At 40.9% G+C, this 25,572-nt stretch overlaps 1 protein-coding gene and 1 non-coding gene across 2 annotated transcripts in view; both read left to right on the top strand.

The window, feature by feature from the left end:
- The window catches only part of POLR1A (RNA polymerase I subunit A), an 83,569-nt gene that overhangs the window by 27,258 nt on the left and 30,739 nt on the right, over positions 1 to 25,572 (top strand). Inside the window, exons 12-14 of the mRNA XM_054577665.1 lie at positions 232 to 462; positions 6,406 to 6,660; positions 13,750 to 13,941. Of these exons, the coding sequence (XP_054433640.1) occupies positions 232 to 462; positions 6,406 to 6,660; positions 13,750 to 13,941 (678 nt within the window). The remainder of the gene's footprint in view (positions 1 to 231; positions 463 to 6,405; positions 6,661 to 13,749; positions 13,942 to 25,572) is intronic.
- Positions 21,795 to 21,956, top strand: LOC129074003 (U1 spliceosomal RNA). Its single transcript, XR_008529491.1, has one exon. It is a non-coding gene; the product is annotated as a U1 spliceosomal RNA (small nuclear RNA).

Raw genomic sequence — 25,572 nt, 5'->3', positions numbered from 1 at the left:
GATTGCCGAAAAAGGAGGCCCAGCCTCTGTTACCTTAAGGCCTCAGATGTGGAAAAATGACTCTGTGGGGGAGTCAGGCAGGATGTTGCTTTTCTCTGTAAAGGACCTTTTTGGCTAAGACAGAGCCTCCATGTCTTCGGGAAAAAATCAGACAGCTTATTGAGTCAGACTGTGGTTCCATGAACCTTTTTCTGCCCACCCTGAATTTTTATATCCACTCCTTGTTTTTAGGTTTTTGCTACAAAACTGACCTACCCTCAGCCAGTTACCCCCTGGAATGTTCAGGAGTTGAGACAGGCAGTCATCAATGGCCCCAACGTGCACCCGGGAGCCTCCATGGTCATCAATGAGGACGGCAGTCGCACAGCCTTGAGTGCTGTGGATCTGACCCAGCGGGAAGCCGTGGCCAAACAGCTCCTGACGCCAGCCACCGGGGCACCAAAGCCCCAGGGGACAAAAATTGTGAGTAGTGGGCAGATTTGATCAGTGGCTGCTAGCCATTGGCTGTGAGCTCCAGTGAGTGCATGGCAGGAATGCTGTGTGAGGTGTTTCTGCTTCTTGAAGATGAAGCTTCTCCCACATGTGGGCGCTCCTTAGGGGCTTTGCGGTGCTTGCTTTATCTCCCCCGCTGGAGCTCCTGGGGCCCCAGCACCATCATTGAAGCTTCATCTGCCTGTCTTCCGCCATGCAGCACAGTGCTGGGCACACATCAGGGGCGTGAGAAAGGTCATCAGTAATAACTCAGTTGTGGTCCTGGAGCAGGAGAACTGGCTGTCCTTCACTAGGGCTGCACAAAGAGTGGTCCTCGGATCAGCAGCAGCAGGATTCCTGTAGCTTGTGAGAAATACACATTCACTCTCGCCCTCCCCCTCCGCCCCCCAGCTACTGAATTAGCCGCTCTGGGAATGGGGCCCAGGAGTTTGTGTTTTCACAGCTCTCTGGAGGGTTCCTCTGCATGCCAAAGTTTGAGAATTGCCCCAAAGGAAGAAAATATTCTATGTCAGTGATAACTGATAGCTGACAGGTTTCATCTGCTGCTTCAATTTCAGGCAGTTGTTAGCATTCACCTGTAGTACTGTGTTAAGGGATACTGAGCCTTATCTGGGCTCCACTGGCAAGAGTTCATGACCGATTAGAAATGTCGGTGAGAGTGTCAAATCAGCGGGTGACAGTGTTCGTATCTTTGTCAAGTAATAGTTGTTTTGCCAGAAGGGGGTAGCAAATGATCCCTTAACCAGGTGGTCGTGGCAGAAGTTGTTGGAGTTAAAGAGATTCAACTTGGGTTTAATTTCTGACTGATGGCCCAGAGTCAGGCAGTGAGTGGCTACGCTTTCTTCACCTGTCTGCACGTTTGTGCGATCTCCCCTTGCCCTCTAACACGTCTAGACCCAGCAGCTGGCCAGGCCTTCGCAATGGATCTGAGCATTACTATTACCTCAGCTGTAACAGGACTTTGGAGGAGACACAGAGGAAAGGGAAGCACTCTTGACTTTGTTGCGGAACCACTGGTTTCCACCATTTTTCACCGCAGCCTCTTGTCTTGCCTCCTCTCCACCTTGCAGTGCCCCCGAGGTAGAGCAGTAACATGCCACGTGGTTTCTGCTTTGGTGTAGGGGACACATGCAGAAACAGAACAGTCACCTACTTTTTTTTACTAGTGTACTCAGTTTTATGTGTAGGCTCACAAGTTACTCTGCCTCCCTTAAGTGCCTGGTGTTTTGCTAGGAGTTGTGTGAGAGGTGCAAGAACAGTTAAGCAGTTCACTTAACTTAGAGTGACCTCAAGTTGAACATGTAAAACAGTCTCAGTAGGAAATTTTGAGAGAAAACTTGAGAGGAAAGCAGAGTAGGGTCCGGCAGTCGTGAGCGAGGGCCCACTACCTGCGTGCGTGCTACACTTTGCCAGTCACCGTATATAAGATCCTGCCACCCTGGAATTACAGTGTTGCCGCCAGGGAATGAGACTATAAACGTGTTACCCACCGTTGAGTGCTGTGGCACACACAATAGGGAATAGCTGTGGAGGTCAGCAGCTTTCCGTTTGTGAGCACGAGAAGAAAGGAGTGTGAGGGCAGTGTTGCAGGGTGGGTTTGGAGCCCTCAGAAGGCAGGGGAGCCAAGGGTGAAAGCAAGGGACCTTTCAGAGTGAGAACGGGGGACTTGAGATGGGGTGTCAGGGTGGTAGACAAGAGAGCAGGTGACAAGGAAGCTGTGGTTTACAGAACAGGAGAATGGGAGAGCCCTGGGAGGAGATGCCCCGTCTGGGCGCATCTAAATCAAAGTGATAGTGGAGAATCCAGGAGCCCATCTTCTGTAAAAGGTAGAAAGGTGGAACTTAGATCAGGGGGCCACTGAGTTAAGAGATGATATTATCAGAGTGTTCAACTCTTTGACCACAAAGTACCGTGGAGAGAGAGAACCGGGGAGGGCTGGGGCGCGGAGCCCTGGGGCGCTGAGGGAGAAGAGACTGGCAGCTCCAGGCTCACTCGTTTGCTGTCTGCATCTGTCCTCCCGCAGAGGGTTGAGGGGTCCTTCCAGGTCAGGACCAGCCCCTGTCTTTCTCTCTCCCAGGACCCTTATTAGATATTCGTGGAGGTAAATATGAATTTTAAGAAGAAAAATTTTAAGAAGAGTGAGGAAATGGAAGATGCGACAGTGATCATCGCCTGTGACCAGGAGAGCTGTCTGAATAAGGGAAGGAGCCAGGTTTCAGAGCCACTGTGAGGCTGCGAGGGCAGTAGCTTGGTTAGGGCTTTTGACAAAAAAAGTAGCAGGATGTGGGGGGTTTCGACATTATTGGGATGTAAGGATGAGGCAGCCGCACAAGGGAACTTCATGTGGCCTCAGTTGCGTCCATAGGGTCAGAGATGAGCAGGATGAGAGCTTGGGGAGAGGGAGTGGCCTTGCTGCCACACATTGGCCTGTTCATGGAAAGTGACTGAACTGAGTTGTGAGCAGCAGTGAAGTTGTACGAGGTCAGCCCTGTTACTTGTCTTCCTTCTGAAGTTCAGATCCCGAGCACATTGTCCCTGCTTCCTCCTCCAGCCTCACTTCAGCTCACCCTTCACACTCCAGCTGTCCCCGTTGATGCAGGGCTCCTTCTCCCCTTTGGGCCTTGTGCTTGTTACCCCCTGCCCGGACACCTTGCCACCCTACACTCCCAGGTAACTCCTGCTGATCCTTCAGGTTTCAGCAAGGTCCTTGTTCTTCTATGGCAGGGTTCCACTAACTTGTTCAGCAAGGACCATATGGTAAATATTTTAGGCTTTCGAACCATGCAGTCTCTGTGGCAACAATCCAACTCTGTTGTAGTGTGAAAGCCGCCACAGGCAGCACCTAAACAAATGGACATGGCTATGTTCTCAGTTTACAACAACGGGAGGCTTGCCTTCAGACCGCAGTTTGCCCCTCTCAAAACTGAGTTCCGAAATTCCATGAGGACCAGGGCAGGGTGTCCAGCTCACCACTCAGGAAGCTCTTGTGGATGGCTGGATCCAGGTTGAGGTTCAGGAGGCTCCGAGCCACGAAGGACCACGTTATATCTGATGATGTGACACAAGAACAAAGACAGAAAGGGCCAGGAAGAAGGAAAAGTGGGTCTTATATCAGGACCTAGGGTGATTATCTTTATTCTCCAAAAATCTCAGTAATGTTGCATATGATACATATGCATTTCATCAAATATGTGTGCACTTACCGTTTATTTGTAATTTGTAAAGACTGGTTAATGGCGTGGTGCGTAGATGAAGAGCAGGTTAAAGGGCTGGGTGAAGTGACAGGTCCAGGTGGGGATGAGAAGGGCTGAGAGAGAGGGGAAAGGATGACCGAAAGGCCTGTTACCTGGGAGGTGTGCGGTCTGTGCTCCTTCCTGTGGGCCTTGTAAATGGAAGAGGACGTGGCCAGCATGGCTGAGTCGCATTTCTTGGCCCAGCAGTCTGCCAGAAGCTGATTTTGGCTCTGGGTCTGCCTCTGAAAACTCTGACCCGGGCACTGGGGCACACTAATTTTCACTGCCGTATTTATTTAGAGACAAGAGAAAGGAAGGGCCTCAGATTTGGGTTGGCGAGGGGAATACCCTGTGCTCCAGGGCTTCTGTTTGGATTGGCCCATGCCTGCAGGTCTGGCCTGTGTGCCTTCTCAGCTGCGGGGTTTGCTTATACTGGAGGATGTGTCGAACTTGTGAGACTCGGAGCCGAGGCCCAGCCAGGGGTGCTGGGCCTGGACCACAAGACTGGCTGTTTCTCCTCTGAGAGCTTAAAGAAACACGGTTGTGCAAGTCAGCTCAGGCTCCGTGACGTGCTCTGGGCAGATGCTCACGGGAATCCTCAGAATCCAGGTCTCCCTTGGAAACACGGCTGTGGGGACAGGAAGGCCGAGGTTTGGATTCCTTGGGGAGCAGAAAGACTGACTGCTCTAGGGGCTTTTTGGGCCTGCCCTTTAGAATGTGTGGGCTTTGCTCCCTGCTTTCCTGAGCTTGAGGAAACTTCCAGCCCAGATGAGTAGGAATCGGGGGAGGGAGGTGGAGAACATCTTTTAGTAACCTCCAGCTTCTCTGTCCAACTTTCTGATGTAGCTCCATGAATGTGGACAACAGAAGAGTACACTAGCCTTGTCGTAATTTTTGGTCCCCTAGTGTGTTATCTGCTGGTACTTTTGTTTTTCCCTTTAGACAGGGGAAGGGAGGGAGAAAGGAGAGAGGCATTGATGTGCAAGAGAAACATTGACCAGCTGCCTCTCACACACTCCCAACTGGGGACTTGGCCCACAACCTGGGTGTGCCTTGGCCGGGAATCGAACCAGCCACCCTTTGGTCCACAGACTGCACTCAATCCACTGAGCCACACCAGCCAGGGCTCTGCTGGCATTTAGAGGAGACTTGGGGTGGGAGAGATCTCTCTGAGTTGCCTGGATTCCCCTGGGCTCTTCGGGGGCATGCAGTTTAGTGGGCATACTAGTTGCCTTTATGCATTTGTTTTTTAAATTAGTGTTTATAGTCATCATTTAGAAAGCCTAGTAGTTAATATAAGATAAGGTAAAGGGCAGTAAAATGCTTAATGAGCTTAATATTAAAGTCAGCTTTGTAGGGGGAGGTTTCTGTCAGGAGGACATGACCAGTGACGTAACAGGAAAAAAAGCATGAGTGGTGATTATCTTTAAGGGATAAAATTACTTGTGGGTTTTATTCTCTTTAAATTTGTCTAAATGTTCTGTTCTTCCCCCACAATGAGCATATCACTTGCCTTCTTTAAAAATAGTTGGAGATCTTTTTAAAATATGTGCTTACTGCAACATGAACAGTACAAAGATGTGTAAAGGTAGTAATAATAACAATGATAATCCATGCCTTCCCTACTTTCCCCAGGTGCCCCTGCCCCTGCAGAGACCAAAGTAATAGCTTGGTGAGGATCCAAGCACCCTTTTCCCTAGTATATATAAATGTGTACAGAGTTGGGTTGGGTTTTTGGGGGGTGGGCATTAAATTACCTCATTCTATCACCATAGATGGCACCTAGTTTTGTTGTTGTTTTTGTTTGTTTTTTACTGGAATACGTTATTGCCATCACTTAAGGACTAGCATAGATGTAACTCAGCCTTTTTCATCGTTACATAATACTCCACAGTATATACCATGATTTATTTGCCCGTGCTCCTCCTGTGGGGCAGCCAGATTAATTCCAGTTTCTGCCACTCTAAACAGTGCTACATAAACATAATGTTTATATAACCTTGGATTAGTGCTCTTTCTCTTCTGGAAGGCCAAAAGGAAATGAGTATTAAATGTTCTAGAATCTCTTGTCAAGCTGCCATAGTCTTTTGGGAAAACAATTTAAACTTTCTGTTAATTTTTTTAGTGTCATAAAATGTTTCCAGAGGGTTTGGAACTGGGACTCAAGAATCCTGTGTTCCAGTCCAGGCCCTGCTCTATGAGGTTGGTCAGGTTATTTCTTAAATGTGGAATTTATACGTAGACTAGCATACCCATGTATAAATGTTGGGGGGTTGGGGGGATTTGAGAGGTCTGCCAAATCCTTTCAAGCCCAGGAGTTTTATGATACATGCAGATATGCTCTCTTCAGATGTGTTCATTTCTTTCTTTAGATTAGTTCTCTGAGGAATTTAAGACTTTGGAAAGGCTCTGTGTCTCTGAAGAAGACAGGGGCCTCAAGCCTCATCTGTTACTTGAACCTCTGAGCCCAGAGCCTGAATGGGGTTATGCCAGACTAGTAGCTCTTTCTCAAATATTTTTAGAGTTTTGCTAGAGACTAAAAGTTCATCTTTTATTTAGTTGAATAAAGCATGAGAAAGATAGAAACCACACTCAGCCAGGCTGAGGTGAGCTCTCGGAATAGCAGTGGTGATGCTGAAGTTGCCGCCGATCACCGTTTTGTTCTACACTCTCCCCCCAGGTGTGCCGGCATGTGAAAAATGGGGACATTCTCCTACTGAACCGGCAGCCCACCCTGCACAGACCTTCCATCCAGGCGCACCACGCCCGCATCCTGCCTGAAGAGAAAGTCCTCCGGCTCCACTATGCCAATTGTAAGGCCTATAACGCTGACTTTGATGGAGATGAGATGAACGCCCATTTCCCCCAGAGTGAACTGGGCCGGGCCGAGGCCTACGTCCTGGCCTGCACAGATCAGCAGTACCTTGTTCCCAAGGTAGGTCTGACCTTGAGGCTTGTCTGCAGTCATTACTGGTACAACTTAGCACTTTAGATCTGGGCCCTCTCTGGCTCCCAGGGTCAGTGGGCAGCTCTAGGGCAGAAGCATGTGGAACACAGCGTCCTGGCTTCTTCCAGGTGGGGTTGTTGGTTCTCTAGTTGCTTAGAGCCAGGGAAAGGTTTTTGTTTTGCTGCCTCTTAAAAGTAGAAAGGATGAAGGTCGTGGCCGAAGGCCGAGTTTAGTAGCTACATAATAGGTCTTGTCTTCCAGACTTATGTTTGGATTCTTCAGTTTATTACCCTTGGCAAGGATTAGCATCCCAACTGTGTTGGTCCCCTTGGTTCTCAAATGACTTTGATCGTTTGAATTCTGATATGCATGAATTTTAGGAGACAATTTAAGTCCAGGGACCCAAGTGAGATCCCCCTTGAGGCCATGAAGTCATCTCCTCTTTGAATCCCTTCTCTCTGAGGTTGGTCCTCAGAGGCAGACCCAGGTGGTCATGGCTATCCAGAGGAACACAGAGGAAGGATGCAGGTTCCTTCCCCCGGCCTGGCCTGGCCAGGCCAAATGACACATTCCCGTTACATAGCAGGGGCCCGAGTCAGCGTGTTCATGGGAGGAACAGAGTGGGGAGAGAGCCAGTCCCTCTTTACCCCTCACCACTTACCCAAAGACCTGAGATCTTTTAAATTATAAGCCAGTTACATCACAGTGATTCACAATAATACATCGTTCACTTGGGTTGTGACGGAGTATGCAAGAACTAGTAGTAATAATGACGATAATATGGAATTGTGGCTGCCATTTTCAAGCACTTTTTCAGTGCCAGCACTGCAGAGCACTTAGGAGACTTCTCCTTTTACCTTCCCCACAGAAGGTGAAGTAGGTGTGTTAATGTCCATGTTTACAGATGAGGAAGTGCTGTAACCTTTCCCAGGAAATGCAGCAGAGGAGCAGGAGGAAGGGCAGGGAACTCCCAGATCCTGTGGGGTTTTATTCTTTTTCCCCTCTGTGGGCCCTGCCTCCCTTCTGCAAAGGAGATGGAGACCCTTGCACTGAGAGCACCGGAGGTTGCTCAGAGATGTCCTACATAGATTAGTGCCCTGTCCTTCTGGGAACTTCTCTCTCCCCTTCAGTCATCTGCCTCCCTGGGACTCAGGCAGGTGGCCAGGGGTCTAGCATCCCAGCTTCTTTTCCCAGAAGACATAATAACACAGTAGCTTTGTAGTGGACCCAAATGTTCAAGTTTAACTTTGCTTCCCTCCTCTGCCCACCTCAGCTAGCTCTTGGCTAGGGAGGGGCCTAAAAGTAGGAAGGAGGAGTTAGGGCCCACTCAGATTACTTGGGAATTAGAAGAAATAATTTTACTAACTTTACTACTAATTTTACTAATAATTAGAAGAAATACTTGGAATAATTTTATTAATTTGAAAACTGGCTTTTTGTCTTTTCCTGTAAACAATAACAGCCATAGCTGTAGTAGAGATGGCAGTAAAAGTTGATCCACTGAGCACTCCCTGTTCAGCAGGCACTGCTCGAAGCAGTTTGCAGACATTCTCTTACAGCAGCCTTATGAGGCAGGTGCGATTGTCACATGAGGAAACACAAGTAAGTTGCCAGCCAGCAGTGAGGCCAGGACTTGAACACTGGCCCATGTGTTCAGCCCGTTGATGGGCAAAGCTGGGGCTCAGTGAAGACACATGGAAGGAAGAGGCTCCCAGGTTAGTAGCTGGCCCTCGAGCTCTAGGAGCAAAGTCACAGTTCTCCACAGGAACACTTCCAGAGAGCAGCTGAGGGTTCCATTTTTACGGGCAGAGCGACCTCTAGACATTAGCTCATGGGGAGTTTGGGAGCTCCAGAATTCTTCAGCCAGTGAACTTGAATGTTCTGTACTTGATATTGATTGACAAAGGTAGTATAGGGGCTTCATGCTTACCTGTGTGCTGCAAAGGGCAGGCCTGTTTACATCCACATGCACCTCAACATGTGCTTTCCATGCCTATGAGTTTTAGGTCGGAAGACAGGAACAACATAGATAAATAAGCTTACGTCAGTAAATTTATTTTTTTTAATTTACTTTTCAGTTACAGTTCACATACAATACTTTATTGATTTCAGGCCCACAACATAGTGATTAGACATTTATATACCTTATGCAGTGCTCATAACCCCAAGTCTAGTACCCTACTGACACCATACATAGTTGGTGAATCGAAAAGATCACACACCATGATCAAGTGGGATTTATTCTGGGAATGCAAGGTTGGGACAACATTCTGACAGGTGTGAGGTGAGTCTCATTGTGGTTTTAATTTGCATTTCAATGATGACTGGTGATGTTGAGCGTCTTTTCACGTGTCTATGGGCCATCTGTATGTCCTCTTTGGAGAACTGTCTATTGAGGTCCTTTGCCCATTTTTTAATGGGGTGGTTTGCTGTTTGTTGGGGTTTTTTTTGGTTTTGAGTTTTGTAAATTCCTTATAAATTTTGGACATTAACACCTTATCAGATGTATTGGCAAATACGTTCTTCCATTCTATGTGTTGTCTTTTTATTTTGTTGTTTTCCGGTGCAAAAACTTTCTAGTTTGATGTAGTCCCGTTTGTTTACTTTTTCTTTTGTTTCCATTGCCTGGGAGATATATCCGATAAAATATTGCTACGAGCAATGTCCCAGATTTTGCTGCTTATGTTTTCTTCTAGGATTTTTATAGGTCTAACATTTAAGTCTTTATTCCATTTTGAATTTATTCTTGTGTGTGGTATAAGAAGATGGTCTAGTTTCATTTTTCTGCATGTATCTGTCCAATTTTTCCCAACACCTGAGATCTTACCCAGGTTCAGACCTCTGCAGGTTCATTTCTGGGTTCTTTATTCTGTTCCATTGATTTATGTGTCTGTTTTTATGCCAGTACCATGCTGTTTTGATTACTATGGCCTTGTAGTATAGTTTGGTATCAGGTAGCATAATACCTCGCACTTTGTTTTTTTTCCTCAAGATTGCTGTGGCCATTCAGGGTCTTTGTGGTTCCATATAAATTTTAGGATTATTTGTTCTAGTTCTGTGAAAATTGTCATTGTATTTTGATAGGGATTGCATTAAACCTATAGATTTCTTTGAGTAGTATGGACAGCTTAACAATGTTAATTTTTCCTATCCATGAGCACCCTATAGGCTTCCATTTATTTGTATTTTCTTCAACATTTTAACAATGTTAATTCTTCCTCTACATGAGCATAGTATATGCTTCCTTTTATTTGTATTTTCTTCAATATTTTAACAATGTTACTTCTTTCTATCCATTTTCTTCAGTTTCTTTTTCAGTGTCTTAGAGTTTTTTAAGTTTAGGTCTTTTACATGTTTGGTTAAATTCCTAGGTATTTTATTTTTTAGATGCAATTGTAAACGGTTTTGTGTTCTTAGTTTTTCTGATAGCTTGTAGGTGTATAAAAATGCAACTGATTTCTGAATATTTTTGTCTCCTACTTTACTGAATACATTTATTTCTAGTAGGTTTTTTTGTGTGTGGAATTTAGATTCTATATCTATGGTATAATGTCATCTGCAAATAATGACAGTTTTATTTCTTCCTTTCCAGTTTGAATGCCTTATATTTCCTTTTCTTGTCTGATTGCTATGGCTAGGACTACAATGAATAAGAGTGGGAAGCACACATCCTTGTCTTTTTCCTAATTTTAAGGAAAACGCTTTATCTTTTTCCTCTTGAGTATGATGTTAGCTGTGGGTTTGTCACACATGACCTTTATTATGTTGTAAAATCACTACAGCTTTTACTCACCCCCTCCACGCTTACGTTTCTGGCATTGTTTTTTACTACTTTTGTGTAAGTACATATATCCCTTCATTTATTCTTGTAATTACACATGATCTTCCTGTTTTGTCTTTTAACCTTTGTAATAGCTTTATAGTTGGTTGAATAAAATAATTTCTTAACAAAAAAAGTGAAAAAACCTCTAGGGAATGATCTGAGATTCACTTCGCTTTTGGTCAATATCTTTTTTCTTAGGTAAAGAGCTGGTGATTCTTTTTTAGATTTCATGTATTTATTTTTAGAGAGAGAACAAAGGAGGGAGAAAAAGGGAGAGAAGCATCGATGTGAGAGAGAAGCATTGATGGATTGCCTCTTGTACGTGTCCTGACCAGGGACTGAGCCCACAACCCAGGCATGTGCCCTGACCGGGAATAAAACTGGCAAACTTTCACTTTGTGGGATGATACCCAACCATCCCATATCAGTCAGGGCCGAGGTCTTGATTCTTGATCCATTTCATTTAGTCCTTAATATAAATGCCAAGAAGTGGAATCCTTACTTTTACTAATGGTTATAAAAGTGCAACTTGTCTTGAAGTATTTTGATGGCAGCGTCCTAAAAGGACAAGAAGAACTGATTTTGTTAAACTAGGAAAGCCATATTTTTGTAATGTTTTTGTTGTATTTTTCTTTGTTTCCATTTCTGTACTCTGTTTTTTGTTTTTTTTGAAAGATTTTATTTATTTTTAGAGAGGATGGAATGGAGGAAGAGAGGTAGAGAAACATCAACATGTGAGGGACAGACACGTCAGTGGGTTGCCTCTCGCACACCCCCACTTGGAGAACAACCCAGGCATGTGCCCTGACTGGGAATCGAACTGTCAGCCTTTTGGTTCACAGGCTGGTGCTCAATCCATTGAGCCACACCAGCCAGGATTCCATTTCTTTTTGTTTATTTTTCCATTTCTTTTTATATTTCCAGGTGTTCTTCCTTAACTAAGCGTGGTACACAAAGTATTGTTTGTTGTTTATATTTAATAGAGCAGTGTATTGTCTTACTTAAAATAGATGAATGAAACTTTATTTCTTTTCCCGAAAGCAGTTAAACTTTTTATTAATGTTTTTCTTTTCTTTTGTATTTTGTGTTTATTGAGGGCCAGTGCTTTGAGGAAATTATTTTTAACAAGGTTTGAGAATAGTTTTCTGACATCTACTTAATTAGGTAGAAGATTCAAGTCGTAGAAGACCGTAATTCTCTAAGCATCCGGACCAAAGACATTAATTATAATGTCATTTTGCTGTGATGTTATGTGAAATAGGATAGCTAGCAATTATTTGGGTTTTTGATTTAGAGATGGTCTTTTTGATTCTGAGCAGGACTTAGAAAATTCAGAATCATAGGTTGACCCTTAGTAAATTGTTTTAATCAGCATTCTTTCCTAGAATTCATAATTATTGCATTGAAACCAATTTAGCCATTAAGGTAATTTTCTAGTAATGTAGAAATCTGGACAGAGAGAGGAGAAGACATGGAATAGGTCACATAACTTGTAATTATGTTCTTTAAAGGAAGAAAACAAAAGGAAAAATTTGTATCGGCCTCCAAAGATTGTGGGATGAGTCAAATGCTCAATACTGGTTTGGGTTTCCCCCAAGGAAAATAAGACCATGCCTTTGGAACAAGATGCAGAGTTAAATTTTTTTTCAAGTTGGTAACGCCAAGCCTTTATAAGAAGGGCTGTGTGCTCCATCTGATCTTGCGTTATTACACCCACAGCACCTGTTCAGCACATTTGTAATAATTAGTTTTGAGGTTGCATAGAGCCATTGTTGCAGTATATTTAGACTATTTGACAAGTATTCTTTTTAGCTTTTGAATTACTATATGTGGTTTATTAATTCCTGGTGCTTCTCCAAGGCTGCCTTTGTGGGTTCCTTTAGTCCTAGTTATTAAAGATGGCAATAATACTGGATAGTATTTTTTCTTAATCCTTACCTGAGGATATGTTTATTGATTTTAGAGAGAAAGGAAGGGGAGAAGAGAAACATCAGTGTTTGAGAGGAACGATTGGTTGCCTCCTGCACGTGCCCAGACCGGGGATGGAACCCACAGCCCTTCAGTTATAGGATGATGCTCCAACCAAGTAACCCAGCCAGGGAAAGATTGGGTACTATTGAACAAATAGTCAAGTGATAACAATCTTTAGATCCAAGGCACAAATTTTTCTTAAGTTTCCATAAATATTGAAGTTTGTAAAAACTTCTTCTGAAAGAATGTCAGTGAACACAGCTATTTTTACTTTAGTGTGCCTTATGTGGCCATGAATACAGACCTGCAGATAAGGTTCGGGAGACTGAGGATCAGAAAAACTGTGACAAGTGTCAAATGAGATGAATGTACCCTCCAGAAATGGGGCTTTTATAAAAGCCCTTGTTTGGACATCTGGCAGATAACAGCCTTTTTTAAGGGCCCACTCTGAACATGTGCTGCATTGTGAAAAGACATTCTTTCCTCCTTCTGCAGTCACGTATGTCACGGTCCCCTCCTGACCCCCTGGAGGAACGCCTGCCTGACCCCTGCCTCCCTGCACCAGCTGACTCCAGGGCACTCCTCAGGCCCCCCGTGATAGTGCCCCTCACCGAGACCATCCCTCACCATCCCCCACTTTAGATCTGTATTACGATCCATTCTGTTATTTTCCTCCATGTTATTTAAAACTCTGTGTCAATGTATTTAATCATTTGTTTACTGTCTTAACTCTCCTTTGTCATAAAGGATTGTGTCTGTTCCACCGAAGTTAACTGAAGTTCTGAGTGCTTAGGCACACAGTAGGCTCTCAATAACTATCTCTTGAATGGATGGCCAATTTATAGGAGAACCAGGCCAGTGGTATGTGAAAAATACTAAAGCGTAAAACCAAAATATAAAAACAAGAACATAACTAAGAATAGCCAGGCCAAATTTATGCATAAATGCCAAAAATATGCTGGAGTGATTAGAACCAGATGGGATTATGGAGGGAAGACTTGTGGAAGTGGTTGAATTTGAAGCAGTTTTGATACAGAATTGTGAGCAAGTGGCAAAGGTGGAAGCCAGTCAGGAAGTGTTGGTCATGCGCTTTGGAAGGCAGTTTGTTCTCAAAATGAGAGGCCTGGGCACTGGCTCGAGGCTGTGGGGAAGGCAAAATGGCGCTACGTCAAAGCTGTTGCTAGAAGGTGGCCTCGAAGCCCATGTTTAGGAACTAGATGTGACTTCAAATTTATCTTTGTTCTTTTTTTTTTTTTTTTTTTTTTTTTTGTCTTGATTTGTAGGATGGCCAGCCATTGGCAGGATTGATCCAAGATCACATGGTTTCAGGTGCAAACATGACCATTCGAGGTTGCTTTTTCACCCGGGAGCAGTATATGGAACTGGTGTACCGAGGACTCACAGATAAGGTGGGACACGTGAAGCTCTTTCCTCCTGCCATCCTGAAGCCTTTTCCACTGTGGACAGGAAAGCAGGTAATTGGGAGAAAACAACCAGAGTACATGTCAGAGGGAAAGCGGCCTAGGAGAGCTCACGCCAGAGAGAGAGAAATAACAAATCAAACAGTAGTGTGACTGTCTCTTTGATGGGCTCATGGGCCTGGGTGGTTTCAAGGGTGTATCTACTAAGAGGAGGCCACATGGTTTCTGTCCTTGGCTTCTAAATTAAACTTGATGTCCTTGTTTTCCAGATATAGTGGTTATGGGCAGTGGTGGTGGTAGTATTAGTAACATTTGTTGGAAGGGGCCGAGTGCTTTTCTGAGTGCCTTATTTTTTAAAAATATTTTATTATTTATGCTATTACAGTTGTCCCAATTTTTCCCTCATTTTCCCCCTCCCACCCAACCCCTCCCAGCCCCTCAGGAATCCCCACAGTGTTGTCCATGTCCATGGGTCATACATACGTGTTCTTCAGCTAATCTCTTCACCTTCTTACAACCAGTCCCCACCTCCGCCCTCCTCTCCTGCAGCTGTCAGTCCGTTGCATGTTTCTATGCCTCCGATTCTATTTTGCTCAGTAGTTTATTTTGTTCATTAGATTCCATATAAAAGCGATGTCATGTGGCACTTGTTTTTCACTGACTGGCTTATTTCACTTAGCATAATACTCTCCAGATCCATCTGTGCAGTCTCAAAATGTAAGAGTTCCTTCTTTTTTCCTCCTGCGTAGTATTCCATTGTGTAAATGTACCACAACTTTTTTTGTACCATGTACTCATCTACTGATGGCACTTGGGCTGTTTCCAGATATTGTCTATTATAAATAATGCTGCAATGAGGGTAGGGGTGCATATATTCTTTTAAATTGGTGATTTGAGATTCTTAGGATATATTCCTAGAAGTAGAATTGCTGGGTTAAAAGACAGTTGCATTTTTAATTTTTTTCAGGAAATTCAATACTGTTTTCCACAGTGGCTGTACCAGTCTGTGTTTCCAACCAGCAGTGCACAAGGGTTCTCTTTTATACACATTCTCGCCAGCACCCGTTGTTTGTTGTTGATTTATTAATGGTAGCCATTCTGGCAGGTGTGAGGTGATAATCTCATTGTGGTTTTAATTTGCGTCTCTCTGGTGATTAGTAAACTTGAACATTTTTTATGTCTATGGGCCACCTGTGTGTCCTCCTTGGAAAAGTATCTATTCAGGCCCTTTGCCCATTTTTTTATTTGGACTGTTTGTCTTCCTGGTGTTGAGTCATGTAAATTCTTTAAATATTTCAGAAATTAAACTCTTATCCATTGTATCATTGGCAAATATGTTCTCCCATATAGTAGGTTCTCTTTTCATTTTGATAATGTTTTTAGCTGTGCAGAAATTTCTTAATTTGATACCCATTTGTTTCATTTTTCCTTTATTCTCCTTGCCCTAGGAGATACATCAGCAAAAGTACTGCTACCCAAGATATATAAAATTTTACTGCCTATGTTTTTCCTCTAGAATTTTTATGGTATCACCACTCATATTTACATCTTTTATCCATTTTGAGTTTATTCTTGTACATGATGTCTAGTTTCATTATTTTCCACGTACTAGTCCAGTTCTCCCAACACCATGTATTGAAAAGACTGTATTTTACTCCATTTTATGCTCTCGCCTCCTTTGTCAAATAGTAATTGACCATAAAGGTATTGGTTGATCTCTAGGCTCTCTGTTCTATTCCATTGATCTTATGCCAGTGCCAGGCTGTTCTGATTGTAGTAGAGTTTGTTTTCAGGTATTGTGATCCCTCCAACTTTGTTCTTCTTTCTCAAGATTGCTGAGGCTATTTGGGGTCTTTTTTGGTTCCGTGTAAATTTTTCACATATTTGTTCTAGATCTGTGAAATATGCCATTGATATTTTAATAAGAATTGCATTGAATTTATAGATTACTTTGGTTAGTATGGACATTTTAATGATGTTATTTCCTCCATTCCATGAACATGGTTTGTACTTCCACTTACTTGTGTTTTTCTTAGTTTCTTTTTTCAGTGTCCTGTAGTTTTCCGAGTACAGGTCTTTATGTCCTTGGTTAAATTCATTCCTGGGACTTTTTATTATAATTATTATTATTATTATTAGAGTGCTTTAGCTATGTTATCTTATTTAATCCTCACAGTCAAGCTGCATGTGCAGAGACCATTATCACCATTTAGCAGTTATGAATATTGAAGGTTAGAGAAGTTAATTTATATGCCTAAGTCTCTAGGAGACAGCTGGGATTCAAACCCAGGATTTCCCAAACTCCCAAAGCATCATACTATACTCCCTGTAAAGTACTAAAATAATAATATGTATAGTGACCAAATAATTACATGCAGTAAAATATGTGCTTCTGCTGTTGGCTGGGTCTCTAGGTTCATCCTGAGGCCTAACTACTAATCAGCTATGTGATCTTGGCTTGTGGACCTCGTTTCCTCATCTGTAAAATAGAGGGTTTCAGGTTGAAGATCTCCAAGGTATCCCTCTGCTCTTCATTTCTTTAAGTCTGTGGACCTGGGATTTGACTGACTTGTAGTTGTTTGTGTTCTTGGGATAATCTTTACTTGGTTGTAAGGCATTAATTACCCTGTCTGTCACTAAATTCAGCAAATACTTTATTTAGATTTTTTTTTTTTTTTTTTTTTTTTTTTGCATTTGTGTTCATGAGACATATTGATCTGTAGTTTTCCATTCTTGTAATATTTTTGCCTGGTTTTTGCATCATGTTGACTTTATAGAGTGAGTTCGGAAGTAGTTCCTCTTCAATTTCCTGTAAGAGTTTGCATAGTACTAGTATCATTTTTTTCTTAAATGTCTGGACCTGGAGATTTTTTTTATAGGAAGGTTTTTAAACTAAAATTTTTATTTCTCTAATACATATAGGGCAATTCAGGTTATCTGTTTCTTGAATAAGCTTTAGTGTTTTGTTTTCTCAAGGAATTTGTTCATTTCATCTAAGTTATTGAATTTATAGGCATAAAGTTACTCATAATATTCCTATATCATCCTTTTCTATCTGTACAATCTGTAGGTGGGTCACCTTTCTTGTTCCTGATACTGGTAATTATTGCTCTCAATGAACCAGCTTTCATAGACTTTTTTATTTTTTTGTTCCATTGATTTCACTTTGATCTTTATTATTTCCTTTCTTCTGTTTTCATTGGATTTTATTTGCTTTTCTTTTTCTAGTTACTTAAGGTTGAAGCTGACATCATTGATTCGAGCATTTTTTTCATTTTTTTAAATACAAGGATTTTATGTATAAATTTCTCCCCTAAGATCAATTAAATAATATCCCACAAATTATGATATGTTGTATTTTCATTTACCTTAAAATACTTTCTAATTTTCTTCAATTTTTTTTTAACACGTGAGTTTTAAAAAGTCCATTATTTACTTTCCAAATATTTAGGGATTTTCCAGATATCTTTGTTACAGATTTTCAATTTCATTTTATTGGGGTCAAAGAACATACCTTGGATGATCTGACCCCTTTTAAATTTATTGATATTTGTTTTATGGCTTCAGTTATAGTTTATTTTGGTAAATATTCTGTGTGTCCTTAAAAATAGTAAATAATGTGTTCTTCTGGGTGGACTGCTCTATATATGTCAGGTTCAGTTGATAGATCAAATCTACTATATCCTTGCTGCTCACTCTGCTTCGTTACCTAATGTCCATTGTCCTGAAAATCATTGTTTTACATTGTTGTCTGCTTTGGTTTGTTGTTTCTGGTGGGAGAGTAAATCAGGTCATTTTTGCTCCATCCCGGACAAAAATGGAAGTTGACTTAACAGAATATACAGGGAATTCTGCAGTTTAAGATTAAAATCTATAATATGGATAGTTCAATTCAAGTAGTTGGTAAGCTTTTTCTGTAGAAGCCAGATAGCAAATAGTTCAGGCTTTGGTGGCCATACTATATCTGTTACAACTACTCAGCTCTGCCATTATAACATGGAAACAGCTGTAGACAACACATAAATGAATGAGCGTAGCTGTTACCCAATCTAACGTAATTTGCAAAAAGGTGGTGGGCCAGATTTGTCCTACAGGCTATAGTTTGCCTACTCCTGACTTGGTTGGTTCTATGTATTTGTCCACTTTATTATTCCTATTTATATGTCTTTATTTTATAAGCCATCTCAAGCTATCTTAGAAGTGAATGGATTTATAAGTCTTAAGGAACTTAGTGTCCAGAATTTGTTAGAATTTTATTTAAATGTAATCAGTGTGTTCAAAATAAAACCATATAGTGGACAAAGAATATACAGGGATGGGCAAAAGTAGATTAATAATAAATAATACAGTAATTAGTAAATAATAATACAGTAGGCAACTCTGTTTTGCATACTTACAACTGTAAACGTACTTTTGCCCACCCTTGTCATCTGGTACCATAAATATTTTCATTCCTTTCAATCTGGGAATCCAGCTTAAGGAAACAATCTGAAATGTAGAAAAAACTACTTGAAAAAGCAGTCTATTGCACCATAGTTTATAGTAGTAGAAAGTCAGAAAAACCTAGATGCTAAAGGTTGGAGCTAAATAAATTGTGGAACATTAATTTTTTAAGATATATCGTTGTTAAAAATAGTGGGTTTTTTTATAATAGTGGTTTTAGAATATCATGTAGCATTCTGGAAAACCCTTTCACATAATGTTGAAAGAAGAAATAGACGCGCCAATCCAGTGTGTAGTCACAATTGCAACCATGTTAAAAATGTGTATAAGTTTGGTATAAAAAAGATCAGAACTATAGAATAATTTGGTTTGTGTTAGGAATTCTTTTTCCATTTTATAATGTTTTCTGGACTATGATTATTACTTTACAATTAAATAAAATTAGAAAATAAGCCCAGGTGTTACTACTGTAACAATTGAGAATTCTCTGTTTCTTGAGAGGTTGGTACAAGGTGTTATTTCTTTGCAAATAGGTGAAAAGGAGAAGGGTGACTGTATTGCACAAGAACTTCACTGTAGAATCAGTCTAATTCTATAGAGGAAAACCATGTTTACATCAGGAGATACGGAACTTAGCTTGGGCAGTTTATTTGTACTGCCCCAGAAGATGAAGCCTTAGGCTCTCTCTCCAGGGCATTTCAGTACAGTGCCTTGAGTGCTTTTCTTTCTCCCAAAGAATCTTGAGATCTTTCATCATTTGTTGAAGGAACAGATAAAAGAAGGAGGGTTTACCTGTCATGACAGATCTCGAGTGTACAACTCAATGTATGTTCACAAAAGGAATACACCTTTGTAAACTACCTCCCAGGTCAGAAAGTAGAATAGCACCACAACTCCCAGAAGACCCTCTCCGAACCCCTCTTAGTGTCTGCCCCTCTCCAAAGGTAGCCACTAGCCTGAGGCCCAACACTGTAGGTAAGTTTTGTCTTTTCCTGAAGTTTACATAAATGTAGTAATACAGTAAATCGTATCTTTCTGTGAGTAACTCATGTCATTACATATAGGACTGGTTTATTTCATTGCAGTATAGTATTCCATTACACGAATATACCACTGTATATTTATCTACTTCTACTATTGATGGACATTTGAGTTCTCTTCAGTTGTCTTCCTTTGGTTATAACAAATACGGTTACTATGAACATTCTTGTATATGTCTTTTTTTTGACATTATATATGCATTTTGGTGGGTAAAGAAATACCAAGGAATCAAATTGCTGGGTCATAAGATCTTTTTTCAACTTTAAATAGAGAGGGGAAGGGAGGGAGAAAAATGGAGAGAAACATCTAGCAGCTCCTTCCTCGCACGTGCTCCAGCCAGAGACTGGACCCACAACTAAAGCATGTGCCCTGACCAGGAAATGAACCAGCAACCCTTTGCTTTGTGGACATTGCCCAACCAACTGAGCCACACTGGTCAGGGCCTATTGTGGTTTTAATTTGCATTTTCTTAATGACAGGTGAAGTTAAGCATCTCTTCATATGTTTATTGGCCATTTGGATATCATCTCTTATGAAGTGCTTTTTTAAGTCTTTTGCCTGTTTTCTATTTTGTGCCTTTCTTTTTTTATTGATAGGTAAGAGTTTATTATATATTCTAGTGTAAGTCCATTGCCATACATACAGGGTGGGTCAAAAGTAGGTTTACGGCTATTCATATGGAAAATAACTCAATAATTAATAAATGATAATAGAAGAATAAATTGTTTTTGGACTCATTACTGTAAAACTATTTTGACCCACCCTATATGTATTGTAGATATCTTCAACTTGATGACTAGTCTTTTTTCCCTTTTACCTAATGCTGTTTTCTAATTATCAAAAGTTCTTTATGTGACGTAATTCATCAAACTTTGCCTTTTATGGCTAGTCCTATATAAGGACCATTTGCCTGCCCTGAAGTCATGAAGGTATCTCATTGTGTATTGTCTGGGAGCTTTATTAAGTTTTCACACCTTGACCTACTGGCGTTGATTTATATGGGTGTGTATGTTGTGAGGTAGAAGTGAGGATTCCTTTTTTCTTACATGGATATCCAATTGATAATAGCATTATTTGTTGAAAACACCATCATTTTTCCATTCCTTCTTAGTATCTTCTGTGTCATAAATCACCTAGTTATACGTGTGTAGGTCTGTTCCCAACTCTGTTCAGTTCCGTTGGTCTGTTTGATTCCATTGCACCAAAGCTACACTGCCTTGATTATTGTAGCTTTATCATAAATCTTGGTTTCTGATAGTAAGTCTCCAGCTTTGTTCTTTTTCAAGACTCTCCTGAGTATTCTTGGCCTTGTGTATTTCCATATGAATTTGAAAGTCAGTTTGTACATTTCCAAAAAAAAAAAAAAAACCTGCTAGGATTTTTATTGGGATTATATTGCAGCTGTTGATCACTTTAGGAAGAATCAACATATTTACAATATTCAATCTTCTAAATTCTAAACATAGTATGTCTTTCAGTTATATGAAAGTCTTGCACATCTTTCATTAGATTTATTCCTAGATATTGCTCTTGTAGATGGTATTTGTTAAAATTTCTAATTGTTTATAGTTGGTATGGAGAAATACAATTAATTCTTATATATTGTCCTTGTTTTCAACAACCTTGATAAATTCCGTTATTAGATCTCTGCCCTTAGAAGTCTTTTTAGTTATAGAAGTAACACAAGTTTGTTGTTAAGCAAAAAGACAGTAATGTGAAAGGAAAAAAGAAAAATTCCCTTCTTTCCCCAACCCCAGTCTTCATGTCCACTAATACTGTGATGGAAAATAAATAAGGGGATCATACTGGACCTTCTCAGGAGAACCATGAACTATGAACTATGATTAAATTTGACATTCAATTTTGAGCTTATATGTAAAGCTGCCTCTCTATCCAAGACACCCAGACAGCGGGGGTGGGGCATGCGTTTTCCTGACCGCCAGGCGCCTGACCTCCATTTTGGCTGGTCTCTAAGATGGCTTGCTTTAAAAGAGCCACCAGGCCTTCCAGATGGAATTTTATTATTTCAAGCAGTTTGTCATTTTAATGTGGCCTACCCTAATACTCCAAATATGACAGGAAGTTCATTTAAGCTGTTTTCATGTGCCAGGTCGACAGACCTTTTTTGTAATTGCTTTCTGACATATTTAGAACACTTAATTATGTACTGTGGTGGCTCATTCTGTGTTTCTACATGTAGATCCTCCAGTGATTCTTTTTAACCTGTTCTGTGTTGTATCCAATGATACCATATACCATAGTTGATTTAACTGGCCCCCTTTTGGCAGACATTTCCGTTGTTACCTGGTCTTTACTGCAGTAACTAATGCTGAGTTAAAATGGATTAAAAAAGAAATCCATTTAATTTTTAAAACATTTTTAAAAATTTGATAAGGGCTTAGTATTAAAAAATACTTAATTTTATACTTACCTGGCAGGGGAGATAGTCACAAAGGTGGTTTTCCCTGGGGGAGGCTTATTATCCATTGCACCCCGGATGTGTGGACCCCTGTGATTTCCCCAAATGTGGGGGACTCGACTGCATAATTTGTGGTAGTGGGGGACTGTGTTTGCGCTCTCCCGTGTAAAAGAAAAATTTTTTTAAATCATAATTCTCATAGATACTGCTACCCTTCACAGTTTAAGAGAATGTTACAAATCGTGTTTTCTCTCTAGCATGTATACTTCTAGAATGTTGGTGCAGAAAGAGACCTCAAATCATCTTAATTGGCTCCCTTGTCTTTTTAATTGAGATATAATTCATATTTAACATATACCATTTTTAAAAAGTGTATACTTCAGAGATTTTTAGTATATTCACTATATTGTACAATAATCATCACTAGCTGCTTCTAGAACATTTCTATAACTTTTAAAAGGAACTCTGTACCTATTAGCAGTCAGGCCCAGTTCCTCTCTCCCTCATTCCCTAACAGTCACTTTCTGTCTCTGGATTTGCTTGTTTGGGTAATTTCATATAAATGGAGACATACAATATGTGGCTTTCTGTGACTTGCCTCTTCTCATACAGTGTTTTCAAAATTCATTCATGTTGTAGCATGAACAGTAGTACCTCATTCCATTTTATGGCTGAATAGTATTCTGTATGGATATAGCACATTTTGTCCATTTTTCAGTTGATAAATGGGTAATTTGGGTTGTTTTTCCTTTTTGGCTATAACAAATAAAGCTGCAGTGAATATTTGTGTACCAGGTTTTGTGTGAACATGCATTTTCAGTACTCTCAGGTATATGGCTAAGAATGGAATTGCTGGGTCACATAGTAATGAAATGTTTAACTTTTTTGAGGAACTGTCAAGCCGTATAGGAGGGTTCCAGTTTCTCCACTTGTTCACCAATACTTAATCTTTTTTTAAAGCCATCTTAGTGGGTGTGAAGGGTGGTTTTTGACTTGCATTTCTCTAATGACTTACGATGTTTGGCATCTTTTAATGTGCTTGCTGGCCATTTGTAATATATTCTTTGGAGACTGTCCACTTAAGCCCTTTGTTCTTTTTTTAATTGGGTTATGTGTCTTTTTATTGTTGAGTTCTAAGGGTTCTTTATATATTTGGGCTGTTAGACGTGTATCACATATATGAATTCCAAATATTTTTTCTCATTCTGTGGGTTGCCTTTTCACTTTCTTAATAGTGCCCGTTGACACATACATTTTTTTTTAATTTTGGTGAAGTCCAGTTTATCTACTTTTTCTTTTGTTGTTTGTGCTTTTGATGTCATATCTAAAAAACTGTTGCCTAATCAAAGGTCACGCAGACTTACAGCTGTATTTCCATCTAAGAATTTTATGGTTTTAGGTCTTACAATTTAGATCTTTGATCCATTTTGAATTAATTTTTGTAAAAGTTTGAGGTAGGGGTTCAACTTCATTCTTTTGCATGTGTATAGGCAGTTGTCTAGGCACCATTTGTTGACAAGACTGTTCTTTTCCCCACTGAATGTTCTTAGAACCCTTACTGCAAATCAGTTAACCATAGATGTATTTATTTCCTGGACTCTCCTTTCGGTGCCATTGATCAATATGTCAGTCTTTTTGCCACTATAATGTCCTAGTAGCTGTAGCTTTGTAGTAAGTTTTAAAATCTGGAAGTGTGAGTTCTCTAGCTTTGGTTTTCTTTTTCAAGATTGTTTTAGCTATCCAGGGTTTGTTGCACACGTATTTCCATATGAATTTTAGGTTCGTCTTGTTCATTTATGCAGAACTGGCAGTTGGAATCTCAATAGGGATTGCATTGAATTTGTAGATCATTTTGGAGTGTTGCCATCTTAACATCAAGTCATCCCATCTATTATGTCTTTCCATTTATTTAGATTTTCTTTAATTTCTTTCAACAGTATGTTATAGTTTTCAGCATACAAGTCTTACACTTTTTTTTCTTTCTTTATTTAATTTTAAATACATTTGTCTCTGCCTCCCCCCCCCACCACTTTCCCTTGCCCCCTCCCTCAGTCCCTCCCTCAGCTCTTCCCCTTTGGTTTTGTCCATGAGTTCTTGCCACTTCTTTTGATAAATTTATGCCTGAGTATTTTATTCTTTTTGATGCTGTCATAAATGCAATTATTTTCTTAATTTCATTTTCGTGTTGTTGATTGTTATGCATAGCAATACAATTGATTTTTTTGTTGTTGATCTTGTATCCTTCAGAATTGCTGAAGTCATTTACTAGTTCTATTATTTTTTGTGAACTCTTAGGGTATTCTATATATAAGATTACGTTGTCAACTAACAGTGGTCGTTTTAATTCCTCTCCAATCCGGATGTTTTTTCTTCTTTTACTTGCCTCATTGCCCTGGTTAGACCCCAATACATTGTTGAATAGAAGTGGTGAGAGCAGACATTTTTGTCTTGTTCCTGATCTTAGGCAGAAAAGCATTCAGTCTTTCATCATTGAATATGTTTGCTGTAGAATTTTCCTAGATGCCTTCCCTTTATTATATTGATAATGTTTCTTCTATTTATATTCTGTTGATGGTTTTTATCATGAAAGGATGTTAGGAATTTGTCAAATGCTTTTTCTGCCCCCTTGATTTTGTAGATGAGATGGCAGGTCACATTTCCCTGTCCTCTAATGGTTGGATACATGTATTTTTGTTACCTTTCCTGACTGTACCTAGCTTGGCTGTCCCGGTCGTACATGTGGCACTTTAGTTGAGGTGCAGGTTGTGGTCAGCATCCTGGGAAAGTCTCACCCTCCTGCCTTAACTTCCTCACCTGGCATTGCTGGCCTTACGGTGAGCCTGGGTCATGACCTTCCTTGTTTTCTTCTGCTGAGATAACAAGGAGTTTTGTCTGCCTTTTTAAAAGATGCTGTTGCCAATTGTAACCTTGTTCCTGGTGCACATGCATGAGAAGGCATCTGCTCTTATAACTGCCCTGACTGCATTATGCCCACATAACAGGGCTGCTCTGGGACCTCGTATCGGCACACAGAGAGCCGTTGATGCCAGCCCGTCCTCAACCCACAGGGCCCCGTTATACCAGCTTGTCTGCCCCCTGCCCACTACATCTTTGGGAATGCATGCCTTGGACCGTCTGGAGCTGACCCATGGTTATCCCTAGGTTCATCTGCCCTCACTTGGGTTTTCCAAAGAGCAGCTGCTTGGGAAATTGCCTCCTGGCCTCCTGTTAGCAGCCACTTGCTGAGTGGGTGGCCACACGAATGGGCCAGTTGGGGCGGGGGTGGACTCCCTGGCCTTTCAGTAACCATAGTTAATTCCAGTCACATAAATTTATTTCTGGTGTTAACTCTGTAAAAACGAATTGTGTGGAAGCCATCAGGTTGCCGAGTAGTCACATTATTATTGTGTCCTGTGATGTGCCTCACACAGGGGCTTCGTCACATGGTGCTCCCCATGCATGTTGCTTTAATAACCACTTCTAAATGCCAGTCCTTCTTGCCTGTGTCACTTAGGAGGCTTATTCTCTATGGCGTTTACTTAGCCTTAAAGTCTCTAGACCAGGAATATGTTTGGAACAAGTGATCCTATGAAAAGTTAAGTCGGAGCATGTCGCTTCTGTGATCAAGACCTACCAAACAGCTTTCCTCTCTGTCATACTTACTAAAAGCCTCTGCCTGAAATGCGTGCTCTCATCTCTGCATGGCTCCTGTCCTCACTCGCTGCCTTCTTGGCGTGAGGCCTTTTCCGCCCATCTTATTTAGAATCCCACACTCCTTCCCC

This window comes from Pteronotus mesoamericanus, unplaced genomic scaffold (genome assembly GCF_021234165.1).
Source record: "Pteronotus mesoamericanus isolate MK-2021 breed Mesoamerican mustached bat unplaced genomic scaffold, CSHL_Meso_final contig_44, whole genome shotgun sequence".
NCBI lineage: Eukaryota > Metazoa > Chordata > Mammalia > Chiroptera > Mormoopidae > Pteronotus > Pteronotus mesoamericanus.
This window is presented reverse-complemented; position numbering and strand designations above follow the sequence as displayed.